General features: G+C 38.6%; 2 protein-coding genes across 3 annotated transcripts in view; one reads left to right on the top strand and one right to left on the bottom strand.

Annotated features, from left to right (window-relative positions):
* ezrb (ezrin b) overlaps positions 1-7,180 on the top strand; it is a 31,067-nt gene extending 23,887 nt beyond the window's left edge. The window contains exons 10-14 of the mRNA XM_044377158.1: positions 968-1,098; positions 2,336-2,496; positions 4,029-4,121; positions 4,500-4,751; positions 5,592-7,180. Coding sequence (XP_044233093.1) covers positions 968-1,098; positions 2,336-2,496; positions 4,029-4,121; positions 4,500-4,751; positions 5,592-5,756 — 802 coding nt within the window. The 3' untranslated portion in view covers positions 5,757-7,180. The remainder of the gene's footprint in view (positions 1-967; positions 1,099-2,335; positions 2,497-4,028; positions 4,122-4,499; positions 4,752-5,591) is intronic.
* Positions 7,181-10,312: 3,132 nt separating this feature from the next.
* sytl3 (synaptotagmin-like 3) lies at positions 10,313-22,042 on the bottom strand. 2 transcript variants are annotated; one of them, XM_044377118.1, is made up of 14 exons: positions 21,869-22,042; positions 19,181-19,942; positions 18,574-18,789; positions 17,977-18,044; positions 17,364-17,415; positions 17,195-17,261; positions 17,034-17,106; positions 14,467-14,597; positions 13,873-13,995; positions 13,535-13,704; positions 13,338-13,434; positions 13,059-13,229; positions 12,829-12,907; positions 10,313-11,266 (listed from the first exon to the last, which is right to left on the bottom strand). In XM_044377118.1, the coding sequence occupies exons 2-14, from the start codon at positions 19,276-19,278 to the stop codon at positions 11,259-11,261; spliced, it is 1,353 nt and encodes a 450-aa protein (XP_044233053.1). In that variant the 5' UTR covers positions 19,279-19,942; positions 21,869-22,042; the 3' UTR covers positions 10,313-11,258. The 2 variants fall into 2 exon arrangements, with proteins under 2 accessions (XP_044233053.1, XP_044233052.1); XM_044377117.1 differs by having other exon boundaries at positions 10,314-11,266; positions 12,829-12,910; positions 21,869-22,017.
* Positions 22,043-22,080: the final 38 nt, after the last annotated feature.

Below are 22,080 nucleotides of genomic sequence, written 5' to 3'. Positions count from 1 at the left end.
AGCTGACAGTGGTCAGTGTCTATGAGAGAGTCTGGGCTGTTGTCCAAATGTAGTTACAAGATGGTTTGTGATGACTTCCTTAAGAACCCTCATTGAAACATAATTAAACCCTCGGGGAGATATCAGGTGTTACTTAAGCAACTTCAGCAAACATAATAATGCAAGGAAATGTAGATGGCAGGAACTCAGAAAGCCACTAAGAGTAACAAATACAGACAACAATATTGCTTAAACATCAGTGCCTTCACCTTATTTCCATATGTGGTAAATAAGACAGTTAAGGCTTTGGAATATTCATATATATTGTATTTTTCCAAACATTTGTTGATGCCAGCTATTTAAAACCAAGGTTTTACTGTTTTTTCTCTCTTTTATGTCATTCTAAATTGAATATCTTAAGATTTTTGACTGTTGGTCACATTTTATAGACTTTGCTCTGATGTTTTATTGACTAAACAGATAATCAGAAACAAAATTGACAAATTAATCAATAATGAAAATAATTTTTAGTCGCAGACTTAGACAAAATTCATTCAATATGGGTAAAACTCTTTGAAGAATCACAGATGACTGCACTCACATCTTGCAGCCTGCTACTGCAGCAGCAGTTTTCATCCACCTGTCATATGATCTTAATGCTGAAGTAATTTAGGGAAATGCTTGTGAGTGTGGTGCAATTTCAAAGTGAAAGGCCTCACCTGCAAATACTCATCATCTGAGGTAAATTTATATTTACATGAAAGTGTAGTGTTTTGTATGTGACCATAACAGAGGTAGAGGCCTTTTTTTTTTTTTTGACCAGAGCTGCTTGTGCAAATCTGTGGTGAATCTGGGCTCGTACGTGAGCTCACAGACTGTTGTTATTTATGTGTGCGTGTGCTCAACAACTGTTGTTTGTCAGCCGTAACTGTGTGTCGGCTGTGTCAGCTCTCTTTGTTGGCTCACGGAGGCTGTGTCTTATCTGCAGGGCCCAGCTGGAGAACGAGAAGAAGAAGAGGGAGGCCATTGAGAAAGAGAAGGAGCAGATGGAGAGAGAGAAGCAGGAGCTGATGATGAGGCTCTACCAGTTCGAGGAGAAGACCAAGAAGGCAGAGAAAGGTGAGGGGAGTGGGGGTCGGGATGGGTCACTGCACAGAGGGACCTTAGGGGCTTTCAGTGAGAATAGAAAATGTGTGTGCACGTGCAAATAGTTAAAAAGTTAAAAAAATGTGTGTATATCTGATTGTGCGGGTAGGTTACTTGTTTTGTAAACAGCATGGATGATGAATGTAATAATCAAATGATGTTCAAACAGCTGTAACTTTACTTTAGCAGTATTATTATCTATATATTATAAGCCTTGCAATTTTTATTTTTCTTAATTTTGTATTTTGATTATATTTGGTTCAGCATCCAAACCACAAAAACTTTTTGTGAGGCTGGACTCTACACTTCTAGTTTTACCTGTTTCTGCTTGTGACAATTTTGTCTACTGGCAGTAAAACAGAAAACAAATTCTGATTGACCTCAGAAATCAGGTCATGTCTTGTTCACAAACTCAGAGAGAAAGTTTCAGGCTAATACGATTATTAAGTGACTCCAGGGCTTTGTCTTAAGTCATGATAGCCTGGGCATAAAATAGCACCAAATGATTTGCAGAGTTTGTGTTTAAATGCTTTAAATACCAGCAGATTATGAACAATGTCACCTTCAATAATACAATTTCTTGAAAGAGCTTCATTGCAAGATTATTATACTTTTCTGATACTGACATCTGATTAGACCTTTTTCTCTGTTCTCTGTCTCCTTGTTTCTCTGGTAACATTTGGGGTAGCATCATGACATTAGATTTACTTTTTGAAAATTGAAATTTCATCTGAGTTTTGAACTTTGTTGTAGAAACATTCTGGTTTTTAGATGACAGTAGATCATTTGCATACAGGCTGCTATATCATGCTATTATACCAACTACAACCGGCAGTTGGTAATATTTCTGTAGCAGTGTTATTACTTTGGTCATTAAGAAAGCTTTAGTAAGTTTACAATGCCAGTAAATTTAGACTTGTTTTGTTGTTATGGAAAGTGTTTACAGCTGTAAAAATGATGTATTTGTTGAAACTTTATTATGGTATGATTGTATGATAGCTTAAAATGGTGTGATCAAAATCATAATCATAATAAAGCGCTGAGGATTTGATGGAAAAAGGCAGGAAACTTAAGTTGGAATTTTTAATGGAAAAACTGGGAAAATCTCTCTTTTCTTTACATACTTGTAGCTGTCATTTTGTGTTTTCCTGTGTGCAGTAGCTTAGCATTTATCTCATATGTCTTCCTCTCTCTCCATTCTGTATTATAGATCTTCAAGACCAGCTCCAGAGAGCCATGATGCTTGAGCAGGAGCGGAGGAGAGCTGAGGAGGAAGCAGCTCGTCTGGAGGCAGAGCGTCAGGCTGCCCTGCTGGCTAAAGAGGAGCTGGCTCGCCATGCTGAGGACCAGAAAAAGAGTCAGGAGCAGCTGGTCAGTATTTCTGTGACTGTTCATTTTTACAACACAGAAGAACTGCCTGCAGTGGCTCAATTTAAATAGGGGAAAAAAAAGGCTTCCTGGCAGGGTTTATTAATGAAAAGAAAGCCTGGCTAGTTCATCAACAAAATCTCAAGATAAGTTTGCAAGATAAGATGAATTGTCCAGGTCAGTACCAGGTACATTGCATTGTGGAATATTCAACAGTGCCTGGCTGCTGTAGCTCCAGACAAAACCACTTTGTAGCGTCCAGCTGAACCACACCCCATTACTTCAGACTAACCGCCCCCTCACCCCGAGCTGCACGGCTGTGGACCACCCAGCATGTGTGCAATGTGTGCTACTCCCTCTTTTACTTTAACAATCCTGACAATAAAGCTGCGGTTCCTTCTCCACATTCAGCCACTGACAGTCAAACACCAGCACAGTTTTATCGGACAGACACCTGCTGCGTCACCCTTTATACTTAAACCCTATTAAGACTCTTGTGCAATGGATTAAGTGTCCGTGCGACTTCCACTGACTGTGACTGAAAAAGACATGTAGGAGTCGTGTTAAAAACGTGTTAAACAATATTTAGCATTAACCTCACTCACCCCCACAAGACCTATTAATGCTATTTCAACACTGTGTCAGGTATTTTTTAACTGAGTGGCCAATTTTCCAGCTGAACACCTTTCACATAACAATTTCAGGGCCAAGTGCTTCAGAGTGGGCCGAAGTCTGTTCAGTATCTTTTTCACACACACACACACACACTGAACACCCAAAGCAGGTGCGCCGTTTAATACTGAGCCTGGTTAGTTCAGTCTGGTGAAAGACAAGCTGTTCCCATTGTTGTGGTGGTCAGAAGGAATGTACCACAACACCCGCAGAGGCTGCACAGAGTCTGGTTACATTTCATCAGGATGTTCTCCTCAAAGTGCCAGCTGCTTTTTTTTCTGCTACTGCTGTATTTATATTGACGTTACTCCATTTTTCTGGTATTACTGAAAGCCCTGAATGCTTTGAAAGTTAAGATCATTAAACTATCAAAGCTAAAATTACTTAAAGTGCCATGTTTAAAGGAGGTTTCAACCAAGCCACTGGAAAGCTGTTGTTATTTATAGTGATTATTAGCTCAGCCAAGAAATGTTGCTTTAACCTTCTTGTTTCTAAAAAAAATAAATTTTAAGTGACAGAAATGTCTTTGAAAAGTAATGTAAAGCAAATCTGAAGTTACTTGTCAGGTTCTATTTTAACACTGACCCATGTAACATTAGAGTGGCTGTAGGATTCAATGAACAAACTCTCACGTGCAATCAGTACGGTTTGCTGCATATTTCAGATATCACTCACCTGCTTGGGGATTCATTTGAAATCTGCAAATATGACAAAGATGTTCCAGCTTAAACATACATAAACAACATAGATGGGCATAAATAAATGCTCTGCAAAGACTGAAAATCAAGAGTATCTAGTTGTGCTAGTAGTTAGTTTGTACTTGTACCTCTTCAGTAATTGTTTCTCTTGTTGTTTTGTATCAGGCTGCAGAGCTGGAAGAGCACACAGCCAAGATCGCCCTGCTGGAGGATGCCAAGAGACGCAAGGAAGAGGAGGCTGAAACTTGGCAGCTCAGGGTGAGAGCTTTAACTGAAGGGACACTGCAGTGTGCAATGTACTGAGGCTCATTCAGCTATTTTTGTCTGGTGGGAAAATTGGAGAAGGTTATTTACAGTATACAATTACATTATACCTACAGGGACTGGAGTGTCATCAGTTTAGACTCTTTTCTTCTATTCCAAAATATTTAACCAGACGGATCCACAAAACTGTCTAATGAACAAGCTAGTAGTGAGTTTGTTTGTTTGTGTTTTAGAGTCCTGATTGCCGTAATTGGGCATTGTGACACTCAAACATACAATACAAAAAGGTGACAAATAACTTCCTACCACAGTTCAGAGACCAAAGAAGAGCAAACTGACTGTCCTCCTCTGTTCCTCCTCTGTTCTCACCAGGCCAGGGAGGCCCAGGACGATCTAGTGAAGACCAAGGAGGAGCTGCATATGGTGATGACGGCGCCCGCGCCACCTCTACCTTTACCTCCCCCTCCCCCCATGTACGACCACCTTGACGACAACAGCGACAGCGAGGAGAACGCCAGCACGCACAGCGCTGACCTGCAGACTGAAGGCATCAACGACCACCGCAACGAGGAGGATCGCCTGACTGAGGCTGAGAAGAACGAGCGCGTCCAGAAACAGCTGAAGGTGAGAACAGTGTGATCAGAGGACATTACCCCCACCCAGTATGTTAAGTTGCATACTAGACCACATTTGACTCCAAACTAGTTGTGATATCACAAATCATGTTCAGAGGCACACACCTTAAACACAAACTTTCCATTATCAGTAGCTGAATCTGAAAACAGCCTTCTAGTGTCAAACATACTGTTTATCATTCTGCACAGTGAAGCTCAAACATTCAAGTGTAGGAACAATACGAACAAAACACGTTTTTGAATGGAGGGGGGACCTTAAGAAATATAGTTGTTTGGTTTAAACATACTTCAAGCTTATCTAACAATTGGGTGTGGAAATCAGTAACACCAGCAATGTAAGCGATGTGGAGGTGTGAGATATGTGCTGCAGAGGTGTTAAACGGTGCAAAATGAAATGAAGATGATGGGTGGATGCCTGCTAAAGGGAGAGAGAGTAAGCAAACGGGCCTACAAGCCCAGCTGAGCTAGATCAGAGCTGTGTCTGCAATTACTCCCTTTTTACTACATAGTGCACTATATTCACTGTCCACTGTTTTAATTCAGTGTCATATGGTGCATTATGATCAAAAATGACTGTTCAGTACACCTGTCTTGATTTGACACATGGGAATCATACTTTCCTGCTCATTACTGAGTAAACTTCAGTTATGTAAGGAGAAGTGAATGAGTGAACAAGGGAGTGATTTCAGATAGTGCGGAACAGCAGTGGGACAGATGTCAGACTGACGCGGTGGCACTACAATGGCCTTCTTTTATGGTTGAATTACATCATTGGCAGTGTTTGTCGGGTTTGTTCATCTCATGCCTCCTCTCTTCCTCTCCCCCTCAGGCCCTGACTTCAGAGCTGGCTCAGGCACGTGACGAATCCAAGAATACCCAGAACGATCTTCTTCACTGTGAGAACGTCCGGGCCGGTCGAGACAAATACAAGACCCTGCGACAGATCAGGCAGGGCAACACCAAGCAGAGGATCGACGAGTTCGAAGCCTTATAAGAAGGCTCCAGCCCTCAGCCACTTACCCTTTCTGAATGGTCTCTACATCTCGCTCCTTGGCTGACACATATCAACACACAGAAAGAAACACGCCCAAACTCACAAACACACATCAGTTGAAACTGGAGCAGTATAAGCACAGCAGAAGCATCATTTACAGAGAGACAAATTCCAGCTGAGAGATTGTCTGGCAGTATGCAGGGCTTTGCAAATCCTTTGAAGAAAACTTAGTGCCAAAACATTTTCTCTTCTTAGTGTTTCAGATCTTATTTGTGTATTTGATTGTGTGTAATTTGATCAATTAAGACCAAATCATTATTGTTTTTAACCAGAGATGGGATAAGTTAGAGGGACTAGCCAAATTTTATTATTATTTCACGATGTGCACATAGAGTATGTAATCAAAGCCTCGCTTCTTTTCGATGTCTGTCATTTGTTGTGTAGGAAGAAAAGGACAGTTTGTCGTTTCATAGCGACCACTCAGAAAGGGGTAAACAGTATAAGCAGAAAAAAAATGTATGTTTGTTTTTGTTTTCCATTATATTTGAACACTTACATTTATGTTTAATATTGCTATTCAGTAGTTTAAATTCATACCTAGTTTGATATTTATACTGTATATGGGACATTAAAAAGGGTATTTCATCTTGGTTTGTATATTTTTGCTATCTACTAATGAGAATGAAAACATTTACTATGTTTCAAAGGTTTTATATATTGACCAAAATAATAGCAGTCTTATGTTCCATACATTTTCCTTTAGATCACTAAATTAAAGAGATTTAATTGTAAATTATTATTTTTTACTGTAGGAAATATCCAGCTGCATGCCATTAAATCAGTTAAGGAGATTGCTATCTATCTAGGTACTTTTGATTAGGTTTTTTGCCGTGCATTTCACAGCATGCCGAGGGATGTCTATCCTCAGAGCACTGTGTTGACTCGGACACTTTAGGTTTAATATATTTTATTTCTGTCTAATCTGTGTCATGTCGCTGTCAAGTGAGAGTTGAGCACGTGTTGTGTGCTTTGACCCTCCGAAGTGGCCTTTCTCTCTGGCTGAACCTCTGCAGGGTGCAGTCCCAGACAGTTGGTCTTCACTTTTTAGCCAAGGTGCATAGTCTCAAAAATATGGATGTAACTTTGAAAACCTTTTTACAGGTTTTTTTTTAGTGTTAGACCTCCACTGAGGTTAAAAAGATGGTTGAGGTGAATGTTATGAAGAGTTTTTATTTTGCAATTTGGTCACAATGGACTGACCCAGACGGTCACCAACATGTCATTCTCCTCTCTCTGGACATGGACTAGAGTAGCATCTACTGCCACTGTAATGGAAACACACAGCTCTGCTGGCCTTTGTATATGAACAGGATTTTATAATGAGGTGTTCAACATATTGGCAATAAAAAAAGTCTATGATTACACATCAGAGTGTATTTTCTTTGTATGTTATGAAAAGGTTGTGGACTCATGTTTTTGTGTACTTTTGGACTGGGGATGTTTTTTTTATGGTTTGGGTTTCCAATTAAAGAGTAAGGTTGGCATTTTTAAATGTTTCTTATTTTTAACAAGCTGCATGAAAAGATCAAAATCAACTTAATCCATTTGTTGCTACTGGAGATTTTTAAAAAAAAAAAAAGCCAAAACAAACACAAACGGGAATATGAATATGTAGTTTCATTTGAAATGAAAGCTATGTAACTTCTTAACATCGTAGCATCTGGGCACTAGTTGTCAGCAAACTTTACTCTGACGAACATAATGCTTTTGGTGGGGACTATTTTCAGCCATGGATTAATACACATTTGGTGTGCTGGTGAGTATTTACTGCAGCAGGATTTAAAATAAACTACAGTGCCCATGTTGATCATAATGAAGGAACGTGTCTATCAGTATGTGTTGTGTTTTCAATTGTTTTCGGACAACAGGCACAGAAGAATGAGATAGATCAGGTTATATCAGGCAGGTTTGCATACATGATATGGACTGTTGTTGGTTTTGGTTGTTCAATTAGATGACAAAACAGAATATCACCAGCCTTATCCTTTGAGAAAAATTATATTTTAGACAAAAGTGTGCTTCCAACGTTATGCAATAGTTTGTCCAATGCCACTCCTTTCCTGTTTCAAAAAAAGGAACCATAAAGAAATGTTTTTCTGAGTTTGGTGTGGAAGAAGTTGACTGGCCTGCACAGAGCCCAACTGGGATGAAGTGGGACACTGATTGTGAGCCACTCTTTTTGGCTCTATCTCACTATGGGTGCAGAATGGGAGCAAATCTCTGCAACCAGATTCAAAGAACTTGTGGAGAACCGGTTGGAGGCTGTTGTAGCAGCAGCTCATTGATGCCCATGGTTTTTGGCCATGTTTGAGGTATGGCTATATGACCACCACTTTGGTCCAGACTGAAATATCTCAACAACTATTGGATAGACCGCTGAAATTTTGTGCAGACGTTCATGGTTCTTGGAGGATGAATCTTTATTATGTTGGTGAACCCTTGTATCCTATATGACCAATTCCCATTAGCCTCAACTGTACTTTACTTAGTGTATAGCAAATGTTATCATGCTAACATGCTAAACTGAGATGATGCCATCAATGGTAAACATTATATCTGTTAAACATCAGCATGTTAGCATCCTGGTGTTAGCATTTAGCTCAAAAGTTGCCTAAAATCTTGTTGAATAGGGTATTATCAATCACATATAGATGTTTAGGTTTAAAGGATAGGTTCACAATTTTTCAAGTCTGTCTTAAAACAACAGTCAGGTGTCCATATGAACACTGAAAGAGGTTTTCCTCGCTTTAATCATTCTTCCTGTTCATACTGATTATTAAAAGATCTCCTTTAAATGTGATACTGTACCAATCGCCAGAATAAAACGTTGGCATTGTATGTTTCTGCAAACCACAGATATTCTGAATCTCTATGTTTCAATTTCTACTTTTCAATGTTTAAGGTTTGGGTAGGCTTAGGCACAAAAAACACTTGGTTAGGGTTAGGAAAAGATTATAGTTTGGGTTAAAATATCCGGTTTTATTGCCAGAAAAACGGCTGTAAATGTCCAAATACCCAGTTTTGTTGGTTGAAATGGGAAGCAAGCAGTGGTCTCTGCTGCTTTGATGCTTTTGCAACTTTCTGCCATGCAACTAACTTTCTAGCCAACCACCCAAACCACCTCCTCCTGACATGGAAGTGAGCTCATATTGATGTCATCTGAACTACGTCACTTTTCCTATGATACATATTGCACAAATGATGATAAGCTACGTATTAAATGCGTTGAAACATAAAGATTCAACTTATCTGTGGTCTGCAGAAATGTACAATGCCAACATTTTATTCTGGCGACTGGGCTGTATTGACAGTGATGGAGGCCAAAATCCACAGTGTGTCCACATAGTCATTTTGGTCCCCATCACTTATATTGTAAGTGAATTATGAAAGGATCTTCTAATGGTCAGTATGAACAGGATGAAGAATGATTATGTTAAGAAAAATTTCAATTTCAATGTTCATTTGGGCACCTGACTGTGAACCTGCCCTTTAAACATATAAGAAATGAATAATTTTAATTATAAAGTGATTTAATTTAAAAGATAAATAAATTAAAAAACAATCATGTCACATGAGGCTTTGTAAATTGAATGAATCATAAATAGCTGACAGCTTATTACAGTATGAATATGGTACACCAAACAGAAAGTGCTGAGTCTGTTGACTGATGACTTCATGTTCCCTGGCTGTTGACGTTGGCGAGAACTGGCAAGCTGATGTCACGGCACTTGTTGGGCATCCTTTACACTGGTTGCCATGGTGACTCTGGGGAAGAGGGGGTTAATGGAGAATTCCAGGTCAGTGACATCACCGCTCCTGCTAAAGGAACGTGTTTTCTTCTTCTTCTTCTTCTTCTTTTTCTTCATGGAGCTGTGAAACCAGAGACTGAGCATGTCTTTCACACGCTGCTAAGACGGAGACAAGAAAGGCCTCATTGTACAGAAGGAACATGCTGAAGAGTCTGCCCGCCTGCCCCTAAATGCCTGTGAAATAACTTCAACCGCTTCCTGTGGCGGGTGTGGCTCCAAATGTCATTTGTGAGAAATATTATCCCAGTGTCTATTCCAGTAATTTCATTTGCATGGATGTTTATCTGCTTGACTCCTCTGATTGATCATCACTTTAAAGAGGAAATTGAATTTGAAAGATGCCTTGAATGCAGTAGAGTGACATCTATTCTATGTTAAAACTGGACCAGTAAAGCATTTCCTCAAACCCCCCTATATTTAACGTTTCTATAGACACTTAATAAATTGTATAATACACTATAATGTGGTTGTAAGCTGATATAAGGACTTTTAAATGCTTTTTGATGTATTTCTCAACAAATACACTATGAAGCATTCATAACAGTGCATGAACAGTTAATGAATGATTGATAACACAGTATAGCTGTATATCATGTTTAATGATGTACACACAATAATAAATCCTTAGTAATAAAACATTTAACTGTTTATATGCATGTACTTATATATACATGTACACATATAATTATTCACAGACACATTTTAAAACTGTTTGTAAATGTATATAAAACTCATAAAAACATGACATTTCAGGTTTCATTCTTGACTGAGGAAATAGTAAATTAAAACTGCAATAATCAGTAGTTTTATATTAACAATAGATCAAATGACTGCATGTTATGTGAAAGGTACTGCTTGTTGTGACAAATCCACAGATAGTTATCACCCAACTGTGATTCCTCTCAGGTCTACAGAGCTTTCAGTTCTTTGTTGTGGTTTTCAGGTCCTGCAACCTTACTATTTTGGTTGACCCCCACCAGTATTTTCAGGCTCAGCAGACAGCTGAGTCAAAAAAAATCTGATAATGCAAGAATTCTTCATTCAAGGTCCAGTTACTAGATTTATCCCAGAGCTTTCAGCTGCATGTCATGGCTTTCATTAGCAAATGGAGTGGATGGAGGGAGAAGAATTTACAAATACATACTTTATTTATAAATAAAATCAATATAATTAACAAATAAAATAAATAAATACATGTACATATTTCATGTTCATATACAATAGGTGGACACGATTCATATGATTACAACTGTGTTACATTGTCAATCATGAATTCATTGCTCCAAATGCTTCACAGCATGAGTTGTAGTTGTTGACAGATACATTGATAATCACTTAAAAATGTTCGTATATCTGCCTACAACTAGCATGCTATAAACCATTTATTAAATGTTTACATTGGGCTTATTAACATAAAATTGTGTGTAATGAGTTCCTAGAGAATTTATTATTTAATATGTGGAAAATCTCTGCTGTTACTGAGGTCCATTCAAGCCTCTCCCAACAGGGGTCCCTCAGACAGCCAAGAGAGGCCTTGGTCCCACAGCTCCAAGTTCAGAGATCCATCCAAATTCTCCATTCTCACCCTCAGAAGTGGGCGTCATCTGGACGAGCTCTCTGCCTTCTCCCAGAGTCAGACACCTAAACACAACACACAAATAGCTGTATAAACATACCAGCATGCCTATTAAACACTTACACTTTTAATGCATTCACAAACACACACCAGAACACACATAACACACCTCGCAGGCCTGCAGGCACTGAAATGCACACACAAAGAGACACGCAGCCCACAATGAGGAGTATTTACACTCTGACGCAGGTGTTCTAACTAGTGTTTGCATTAATGGGAAGGTGTTTGGCACCTATGATAAGGACAGTTAGTTGATCATTGCCATGTGGCTGAGTGTTAACCCCTGAGAGGCGCAAGACAACATGATGGTCATGGTCGTGTCCAAAAGAGAGATTCTTCTGACCTCTAGTGCTGGAATAAAAGAACCTCAGGATGATGACTGCTGAAATATGGTGTTTTTATCCCTTTTAATCCCTGCTTTCAACTCATTGTAAAAGTATCATTTATAATGTGGGGCTTTAATTTACTATTTTCATATTGAATAAGTGGGCCTGCATTTGAATTGTTGTAGCACATCTATAGCACATTTTAACCACAAGATAAGCACAACAGTAAATACAGTATAATCTACCATAATGACACTGGAGGTAATGAGACTCTTATAATTATAATTCTATTCTATAATTTATTTAGTTTTTTAAGATATGATATATATTATGAGCTCAAATTCTTATTAATATGACTTATTTTGTTATCTAATTAATATTAATAGTTGATATTAATAATACAATTAATAACATTATAGGTGGATGAAAACCTTGCAACTCAAGTCAAGTTTAGTTGTGAAGCCCAATATCACAGACTACAATACTACTACTACAATGTCTCAGTGGGCTTTCCAACACAACCCACAACTCTCTGAACAGACAATAAAAAGTAGCCTTTAGTGATAACTGTACTTTATTTTCAGTTGAATGATTCCCCATTCTGGTTTTAGACAGTAAGGGTCAGAATTAAAAAAAAAAAAAAAAAAAACATTTCAAAAAAAAAAAAAAAAAGCAAATTAAACACATAGCTGCTTTCATTTCTCTCCAAAAGCTGACATTATGTAGTGTTTTTGTGTATAACAACAAATGCTAAATCATCCATTTTCAAGCTTTTGGTGCAAATTTAAAGATTCTCTCCAGGCATGTTTTAAGGCATCCAGGAATACTCTGCTTTGAATATTTGTATCAATTACCTGATTAGAAATTCTTATTATGACATCTAACCCTTTCTACCTTATTAAAATCCAGAATCTATGATTATGCAAATATTTGCGATTACAAAAAAATAAAAGCTGGACACAAGATGTCTCCTACTTCACTGTCAAGTAATTTTTCAGTGTACAGTATGTGCACTGGAGGCTTCAAGTTTTCACATCACAGTTGTGATATATATGGAAAACATACTTTTGAGTGGAGGGGGACTTTAAGGATAACCACCGAAAGTTTAGTTGAATGAAAATGCAGATACGACATTAGATTATTTATTAAATTAAGTTAATATAATTAAATTCTCTAGCGAACAGAAAGATGTGTCTCTCTTTCTGGCAGATATTTAAGGGAGCTGAGCTGCAGGAGCTCACCCTGGTTGATGGAGCTGAACTTCACTCTGACCACTTCTCCTCCATCCTGCTCCACAGCGCCCCCCTCTGGACTCTGGGCCTGCTGGAGAGACAGAAAAACAAGAGAGACAAAGAAAATAAATAAGACACATGTGGCTTCAAAACAAAACAATCCTTCAAGCATCAAAACTTAAAGTGTTTTTCTTCTCTCATCTTGATAATATTACAGCTGAGTATCTGCTCTGGTTTACCTTTGGACACAGTGGGTACCAGTTGAAGCACTGGGAGGCCTTATCCTCAAATCTCCAGCCGTCTAGTGGGATGAGGACCTCGCCGAGAAACACCTTCCTTTTTAGGGTTCCTGAATGCCACACAGATGCCTGCAGTCTCTTTCCAAACAGCAGATGGCGCTCTATGTGATGCTGTGAAAATCAAGGCAAGAAACTGAATTAAATCTGACCAAGTCAAGCATGATGCAACACCAAATTGACTAATTCAAGTAGCTGAAGTTGAAAGTTTTCTCTTTTTACCTGTAAAACCTCATTATAAAGTGGATCTGTGGTGTTTCTCTTGACTGTCGTCTTCAGTTTGTTGCTCTTTTCTGGTAGCACGTAGAGTTTGACATATCTGGAATTAATGATACAGGATGTGGTTTTCATTGAGACTCATGCAACAAAATATGCTCATACATTCTGCAGAGTGTTATATTGTATTATATTATCCTCACGGGTGACACTTGCTCCTCTTGGTGTCTCCATTGGTGAGATTTCTGCAGGCACCAACTGTGATCTCCAGACAGGAGCTGTTTGTGTTATAGGCCAGAGCTAGCTGTAGCTCTCCTGCCACAGCAATGCCCTCGAAGAGACCACAGTCTGTGTTGATGCTACTGTTACTGCCCTGAGGAAGCAAAACACAAGCTGTAGCTTCAATCAGTAGAAGTAAAGCAAAACAAAGAAAAAGGGGATTTCACATTTATGAGCTAAAACGCTGAACTGATGACTATCTAAAATCTGATATATCAACTGCCACAGGATGTTTGCTTGTCAATATATTTTTTCTACTTACTCTGTTTCCTCCAGAGTACTCAGAACCGAAGGAAGTTTCTTCTTCAGCCCCCGTGGAGGAGCCTTCCTGGTCACTGTCTTTGCTTCTCTTGAACAGGTTTGGAAGACTTGGGCCTTTGCAGAGCTGAAAAGAAGAAGGATTTTTTATATATAGACTGGTAGCATGATCTATCAAAAGGGATATGATCAGTTTGATAAATAATACCACCAACTACACATTACCTCTGAACCAGGTGCTGGCATTTGTTGTGGAACAAAAAAACAAAAAACAACCCACAATTTGAGATTTAAGGTTGTTGTTCCTACTTAACGCCAGTAGGGTCCGGTAAAGGTCTTAGATTACCTCATGCCACTTTAATTGTCCTGTTCAAAGATCTCATCACCACAAATTGTATTGTCTGTCGCAATTGGCAGAACTTGTCTAGACATTGTCGGTAAAGATGGACTCAGAAATTGGACTGAAAATTAGATTTTGTCGTTTCTTTTCTATCTCAACTTTAAGCACTTAAGGTGGCATTTCTAAGACTGTGCATCTAGAGTTCAGTGCGTTCTGTTGCCCTACTAAATGTAGTATGCACTGTTGCAGCCAACTTACATTGCTAGATTTGTTGATGTCAGTGTCAGACAGGCTCTTTTGGGTGGTAAAGGTAAAACATGACACTCTTCTGCTGTTGTTGTCGACTTTCAGCAGGTCACCTCGCACATCATTCTGAGACGTGGAAATCTCTGCATTGAGAAAAGAGAAGTCAGACACTCCAAATCTCAGAAAAAAGTTAAAACACAAAGAGTAGCGTGTGATTTGTCCAGAGCCTGGACAAATGTTCACATAGCTCAAAACACTGTGTGAGGGTTTTTTTTTTGTAATGCATACAGGCATGTTGCTTACTGAGCCCATGCACTGCTGTCATCCATAGAAATAGTTTAAAGCGCTTTTCTCTGTCTTTTGGTTCTTTTAACTCTTTTGAAGTTTTAAGTTTTTGTTTAAATTCCTGGTTCAGTTCCTCTGCTTTGTATACTTTTATACAGACCTCCTAAGCTAAATAGTTTTATTCATGAATTTTCTGAGCTTCTCTCTTGTTTATACCCAAATATGATGACGGTTCATCCTTGATTGCAATATCCATGTATGTTGTCCTTCTAACCCTCTTTCCTGTGATTTCCCGGATCTTATTGAGTCTTTTAGTTTCAACCAAATTGTTAAAGATGCCAAACATTCTACAGGCCATACTTTAGATCTGGTCCTCACTAGTGGTTTTCTCCCCATAAATCTGAATCTTGTTGACGTTTATCTCTCAGATCACAAGGCTATTGTTTTTTAATGTTCTTTCATCTCCTCCCACTGGTAGGCTTTGTGCAATTGTCCTGTTATGTGTTCTTAATGCTGATTCTGCCAGTAAATTCTGTGAAGCTTTTGTCCAATACCTTAACCTTGAACTCTTTTATGCAGCAACAGTGCCCTGATGCCTTGGCTACTTCTCTCAACTATATCTGCCTCTCTCTCTCTCTCTCGCCTTTCTAAAATATCTTTAAATCTAAAGTGTTGGAGAAAGTTATTGCCTCTCAACTGATTGTTTATATGATTGTTAACATATTTTTTTGATAACTATCAGTCTGGTTTTAGAGCTCTACACAGTACTGAGACAGCCTTAGTTAAGGTGACAAATGAGTAACTCCTTGCTGCAGATAAAGGTTAAAGCTCCATTCTGGTCCAGCTAGACTTGAGTGTGGCCTTTGTTACAGTAGACCACTTCTTCTTACACCGTCTTGAAACTCCTTTCTGTGTAGAACCTTTTCTGTTGTTGGAAATTCCCCATCTTCTGTTTCTGAGTTCACTCATGGCGTTCCTCAAGGTTCAATCTTGGGTCCATTACTGTTCTTCATTTATATGCTGCCCTTGGGTCAGGTTATTAATAAACATAATGTACAGTACCATTGTAATGCTGACGACACCCAGTTATATGTCCCATTACAATCTACTAATCACAGCAGCCTAACCCAACTTGCCGCCTACCTTCTCAAAACTTCCTCAAACTTAACAATGATCAAATGGAAATTAGCTTGTTTGCCACACCCAATTCTTTCAGTTGGACAGTCTGCAATCTTGGAGGCCTATCACATAACATTAAGCCAACTGCAAGAAAAGGGTGTTTTATTTGATTCTGGCCTTTGTTTTGATGACCAAGTAAAGAAGGTTGTTCAGTCATGTTTATTTCAACTTAATTTCAAAAATTAGATACTTCTTATCCTTTGAGGATTTACATGGGGTTGTTTATGCCTTTATTTTTTCTGTAATGCCCTCTACACAGGTATTACTCAGGCTTTCCTCTGTCGCCTTCAATTGGTTCAAAATACTGATGCTACAATTATCACCAGTTCAAGAAAACAAAACCATATAGCTACAATTCTGGCCTCCCTGCATTGGCTTCCCTTTCATTTTTGCATTGAATTAAAAATTTTATTATTGACTTTCAAGGCTTTACATGACCAGGCCCCTAATTATATCAAAGCTCAACTAACCCCTTATGAGCCTCGGCACCCTCTTAGATCTGCTGATAGTGGCTTTCTGGTTGTTCCAAGAACCTAACTGGTGACGACTGGTGATCTGGCTTTTGCAGTCCAGGCACCCAAACTCTGGAACTTGCCTGCTGACATTAGGTTTGCTAAATCTATCACTGCCTTTAAATCTCTTCTTAAAACATTTAAAATAAAAAAGAAAAAAAAAAGCTTTTATCTCTGTGTGAATTTTAATTTATTTCATTTTATTCATCTATTGTATTATTTTTGTTTTATTGTATTTTTTTCTTTTTGTGAAGCTCTTTGTAACATTGTTAAGAGAAGGGTTATATAAATAAAGTTTATTATTATTATTATCACCTTATGCAACTTCTGACATGGCAGTTGGTATAATGAGATCAGAGGGGTTTTTGATATCCTTTGTGGTTGCATGTATATTGAGTTCTTTGAAGGCGGAGATCAGATTATGTTTTGACAGAATCTAGAGGAAGTGATTCACTTCATTCGGAGGTGACAGTTCCTGACTAAGACATACATTGCCAAGACTTGATGTGATCAATTTCGTGTGCATGTTGTGTTGAGTAATTCAACTTGCAGAATTCCCCTTTATTTATTTGACCATTTATAACGGATGACACATCAACTTACTTTTAATATGACTTGTGAAAGAAACCATCAGATCTTCCATTGATTTGGTAAAAGGTTTTGAGTGTTTCAAATTCTGTGGATCAAAACACACAATTATTAGTACTCAGTACATACAATTTACATTTTTCTGTAAAATAATGGTGGAATTAAGTTCTAATTACCCCAGATCTGCTCAGAAACTGATGATCCAAGTGAGGTGGAGGAGTGGGTGGCACAACTGATATATGACTGTGAAAAATATAAGAAAAACATGTTACTTTGTGTCTTTATATTCAAACATTTCATTTCAAACACCAAAAAGCCACACGTGAATGTGAATATTCATCATACCTCAGCACACTGTAGGTCTTTAATAGTTTCTCCCCAACTGTCTCATATTTGTCTGCAAAGCACACAAAGTTAATGAAAGACACATGGCACTACAAGTGTGAAACTGTTTGAAGAGAATAAAACAAGATGAGTGGAGTTCACTCTGTCAGGACAACCTGTCTACATTGATAATGACACCATTATCTACACTGATAATGCCACCATTATCTACATTGATAATACCACCATTATCGACGTAGATTATGGCGTCACAAGGAAAGTCACAGGAAATAAGACTTTCCTGTGACAGTCTAAAGTTAAATATTACAATTCTGGTTATTGGGATAATGCTTTACTGCACTGTATAACGGTAACATTGAGTAATTTAGTGTATAATAAGTTTAATTTATTGTAATTTATTTATTTATTATTAATTTAGTGTGAGTTAAGTTTTCATGCCCATGTAAAGAAAACAGATTAAACAAATATTCTTGTCATCCATAATTTATCGACCAGTGTAGCTGAACTCGTTGATATCAAGGGAGTATCAATAATAAATAAGAGTACATTTTAAAAAAAGAAACCAATTGTGTGTGTGTATATAGTATGTATAGTTGGAGTATTGTAAACAAACCTGCAGTGAGTGTAAATTTCTTTGCCTTCTCCTCCAAGAACCACTCTCCAGACCTGATCTTCATCTCCCTGTGAAGAAAAAAAAAACCACTGTAAAGGCACTCTTACTACATAGGAAGCAAACTGAAAAAGAAGAAGTTGCACAGTTACGGTAATATATGACTCCATACATTATTTTAAGGTTATGTGAACCTTTTTGATGCCTATTTTTTCTGAAGCTTGAGTTTTATTTTTATGACAGATTTGACTGATATTATACAGTTTGTTTTTTTACATTTTTTAAATTTTAATTCCATTTTTCTGCTGGTCTAATAGAAGTATATTTGCTCCAACACGGACAAGATTAAAGGGCATTTAAAGGTGCAATACAACAATTGAGAGAAATGATCTCAGTCTAGTTTCTGTACAGAGTCAAAAAAGTGAAAGTAATCTCAAAAGTAAAAGTAACAACTACAGTACAGAAAGTGACTGGTAGTAGCCACCAACCTTGTTGATAACCTCAAGTGCTTACAGTAAACAATCACTTTGCTCTGATTTGAGCATCATTGAATGAAATATTTCAGTTCTCTTTACATCAAGCCAGTGGTTATCTCTCTACCTGTAGGCGTGGCAGACCGTGCACTTCCAGTCTGTCGCTCCCATGCCCACACGACATTTTCTGCAGATTCGGTGGCTGCAGCCACGGCAGACTGCACCTGAGTTCCAGAACTTTCCCAGCGGCCTCTGGCAGCGTGCACACGTCCGCTCGCCATACTGTCGGGCAAAACTCTTTGCGCCCTTCCTTCGAAGTTCCTGGAGCTCATATCTCATCCTCCTGAGATGGGAGAAGATGGAAAGAATTACAGACACCTTTAATTGCCACTGTCAAAAAGAAAACTGAAGTTTAAAACCTATTTTCACTAAAATGTCAGTTTTAAACATCCTTGTAGAAAGAAAAAGAGAAAATATATATCTATATATCTTTACAATTTGATTTCCAGATTATGAAATATACCAGAGGACAGGAGATACAAAAAAGGACAGGGATACAAAAAATAGCACAAAATCATATTTCTTGACAATATGATTGTTTTCTTTTGACATTATTGGTTGCTTATGTTGATCAATGAGAGAAGGTACTTCAGCCTGTCAGAAGAATCAGAATCAGTCAGAAGAATTTCCCTGAAAGGACTTTGTGAGAGAACATATGAGCAAAAATGACTCACCTTATCCTGTCCTCTTCTATTGTACGCAGCAGTTTGTCTCTCCGAAGAACCTCCAGGACTCTTTCTCTCTCCAGTGTCTGAAGCAAACTTAAATCCATCTTTGAACGACTGTCTCTGATCTTCTGTCAGCCTCACTGGTCCTCTTCTCTCTGTCCTCCTCTCTGTGTCAGTGCCTTCTTTTCGTTCCTGTCTCCTCCCCCTTTCTTCTTTATCCCACCCCCTTACTGAACCTGAGCAGCCTCAGCCCTCCTCTATTTAGTCTCCTGGAGCTCAAGGAGTAAAAAAAATAGATGGTAAAGGTTATTCTTCATGCTGCTAGGATATCCCTTCTCCTGACTGTGATCTCCACGGAGTCTCCATCCGCGTCAGAGCCGGATACAGACTTCCTGAATAGATATAACTGCTTGTACTGTTTCCACTTGGATGATTAAACTTCACTGTCTACCCCAACAACTATGGAAATACCCTTTTAAATATTCTTTTCTCTGTGGGCAAGTGAAGAACTACAAGTCTGCTACCTGATGACGCAGATGGTTAGTCAGCCTGCAGCACAACAACAAACTCATATTTTATTGCATTTGGGCAATATTTGCAGCTCCTAATCATTATTTCTTTGCCCACAGCTCCTCCTAGAGTACTCATATCCTCATTCTTCTGTTTATCAGTGTCACAAGGCTTTTTTCCCTCCAGTATTCAACTCCTCTTCGGGCAAACTGCTTCCTCAGCCTCGGGAGGAGCAGTGATGCTTCACTGATAGCAGGGCTGCAAAACAAACCAAATGCCAACCCTTGCATTATTGATGGCTGATGTGCGTCTGTGTTCTAGTTTCTCTTTCCTTTTTTTATGCAGGTGTTTCTTTTTATTCAAACAGCTAAAAATCATTTTAAAATGAAAGTCATTATCTAAAGATCTGTTTTTAGGATGCAAATATAGTCTTAAATGCTTCATTTTGAAGGATTTTTTGACATTTTTGGGGAATAGGTTTATTTGCTTTCTTGCAGAGTTACAAGAGAAGATCAATACCACGCTCACATTTGCTAAATATGAAACTGTGCAGCTGAACACACAGTTAGAGTTGTTGATGGATTTTTATCACCTTTGGTCAGAGCCAGGCTAGCTGTTTCCCCCTGTTTCCAGTCTTTATGCTAAAGCTAAGCTGCTGGTTGGAGCTTCATGTTTACTGTGCAGATATGAGAATGGTATTGATTCTCATCTAACTCCAATAACATTCAGATCCAGAAACATATTTCCTAAAATGTCCATTGACTTCTCATTCATCCCATTCCCAAAATAGTGCACATCTCAATTTGGAACCAGACAGTAGACAAGTGAAGCATGGGGAGCAAAGAGGAAGTGGCCTGTTGAACAGCTGGATGCCAGCCTGTGTTGCTAGATAAGAGTCTGTCCTTGTTACTATCCAGAGCTGCCAGCAACCCAGAGAAAACAATCAGCGTCAGATGTAATTAGGCTTCATGGCTCACAGAAGGACACAGATGTTATCTGTCCTCTGCTGACGTGTGCCATGCCTAAAGGGATTTTCTCAAGTTGTAAATAACAATGAGACATGATGAAAAATATGGTACTAGAGAAAGTTTTAAAAATGCGGGGGACATTTCTTCATGCTTCTCATGTGATCTGACACCTCATCCGGCTCTCAGTTTGACAGTTTGATTGGAAGACATTGCTTGTACGTGGCATGTTTATCATCACGTCAACAAAAGGTACACTCATTTCTCACGCACCTCTACTATGCAGAGGACCATTATCATTCAGGATGTGTGTGGTCAGAGATGACTGTGAGTTAATATCCGAGAAGAGAGGGTGGGAGCCTGTATCAGCCCACCACAGCAGTGACAGTAAGATACTGAAACCCAAATAGCATCTGAGTGCTGTGAGAAGAGACCAAACCAATCACAGGGTCTCTGACATGTTGCAGAGTTTCCTGGAAGACCTGTGTGAACGACTGCATACCTCAAGCCAGTTCTGGCAGCATGACTGTGCTGACAGCCAGACTGATCACCACAGACTTATTCCAAATAAAAAACTCACTCACTGTTATGGTCATGCTAGCACACCACAAGCTCTGACACAGAAACTGTGGCTCTTTTATTTTAGAAAGAATGACCTGTTCTTTCAAAACCTGCTTAGGTCACACAACCCCCCACATTTGTGTATTTTTAAAACCATGCAATGGGTTTCCAAGAAGTTTTCGACAGCTCACACAGTCCATGCAGTTCTTTACAATAACTTAAAATACGTCATGCCGGCTAAAAAAAAAAAAATTTCATTTGTGACTAAAATGGAAGCTTGAGTGTCTGCTGCTACTATGTTTCACTTTCAATGTACTGCTCTATGAGACACATGCAGAGCTCAATTGCTGCATTTGCAAACCTAACATACACTTAACAGCAGCAGTAACCACATTTTCCCTTTGCATGACTGAAATGTGAATTGTGGATTAGAAAAAAATTACTGCGTGCTGTAAATTGCTAAACTCTCTGTTGCTAAACATTCTATATTGCTAAATGTCAGCAGAGACAAAATTTTGACACTAAGCCAAAAAAAAAAAAAAAATAAATAAATAACATGACAATCCAGTCAAAAAGGGAAGCAAACTCAGCTTTGTGACATGAGAATTAGGTCACAGCACAGTTATGAGGTGCAGAGCAGAAAGTTGCAAGATCTTACCTTCAAGCTCATGGCAAGAGTGGTCAACCTGAGGAAGTGGCTGATTTTATACACCGAGAGAAATGTACAGAAGTCAGTTTCCTTTCCTTTTATGTTCACATACACACTGTTGCAACCTGTAGAAGGCTGAGAGAGCAGCTGCTGGTTCTGTCTCACATTATGTTCTCGCCTGAATGATTTCCTTTTCTTTGAGTGTAATGCTGTGCTCTTAC

This window comes from Thunnus albacares, chromosome 16 (assembly GCF_914725855.1).
Source record: "Thunnus albacares chromosome 16, fThuAlb1.1, whole genome shotgun sequence".
NCBI classification, from domain to species: Eukaryota; Metazoa; Chordata; class Actinopteri; order Scombriformes; family Scombridae; genus Thunnus; species Thunnus albacares.
This window is presented reverse-complemented; position numbering and strand designations above follow the sequence as displayed.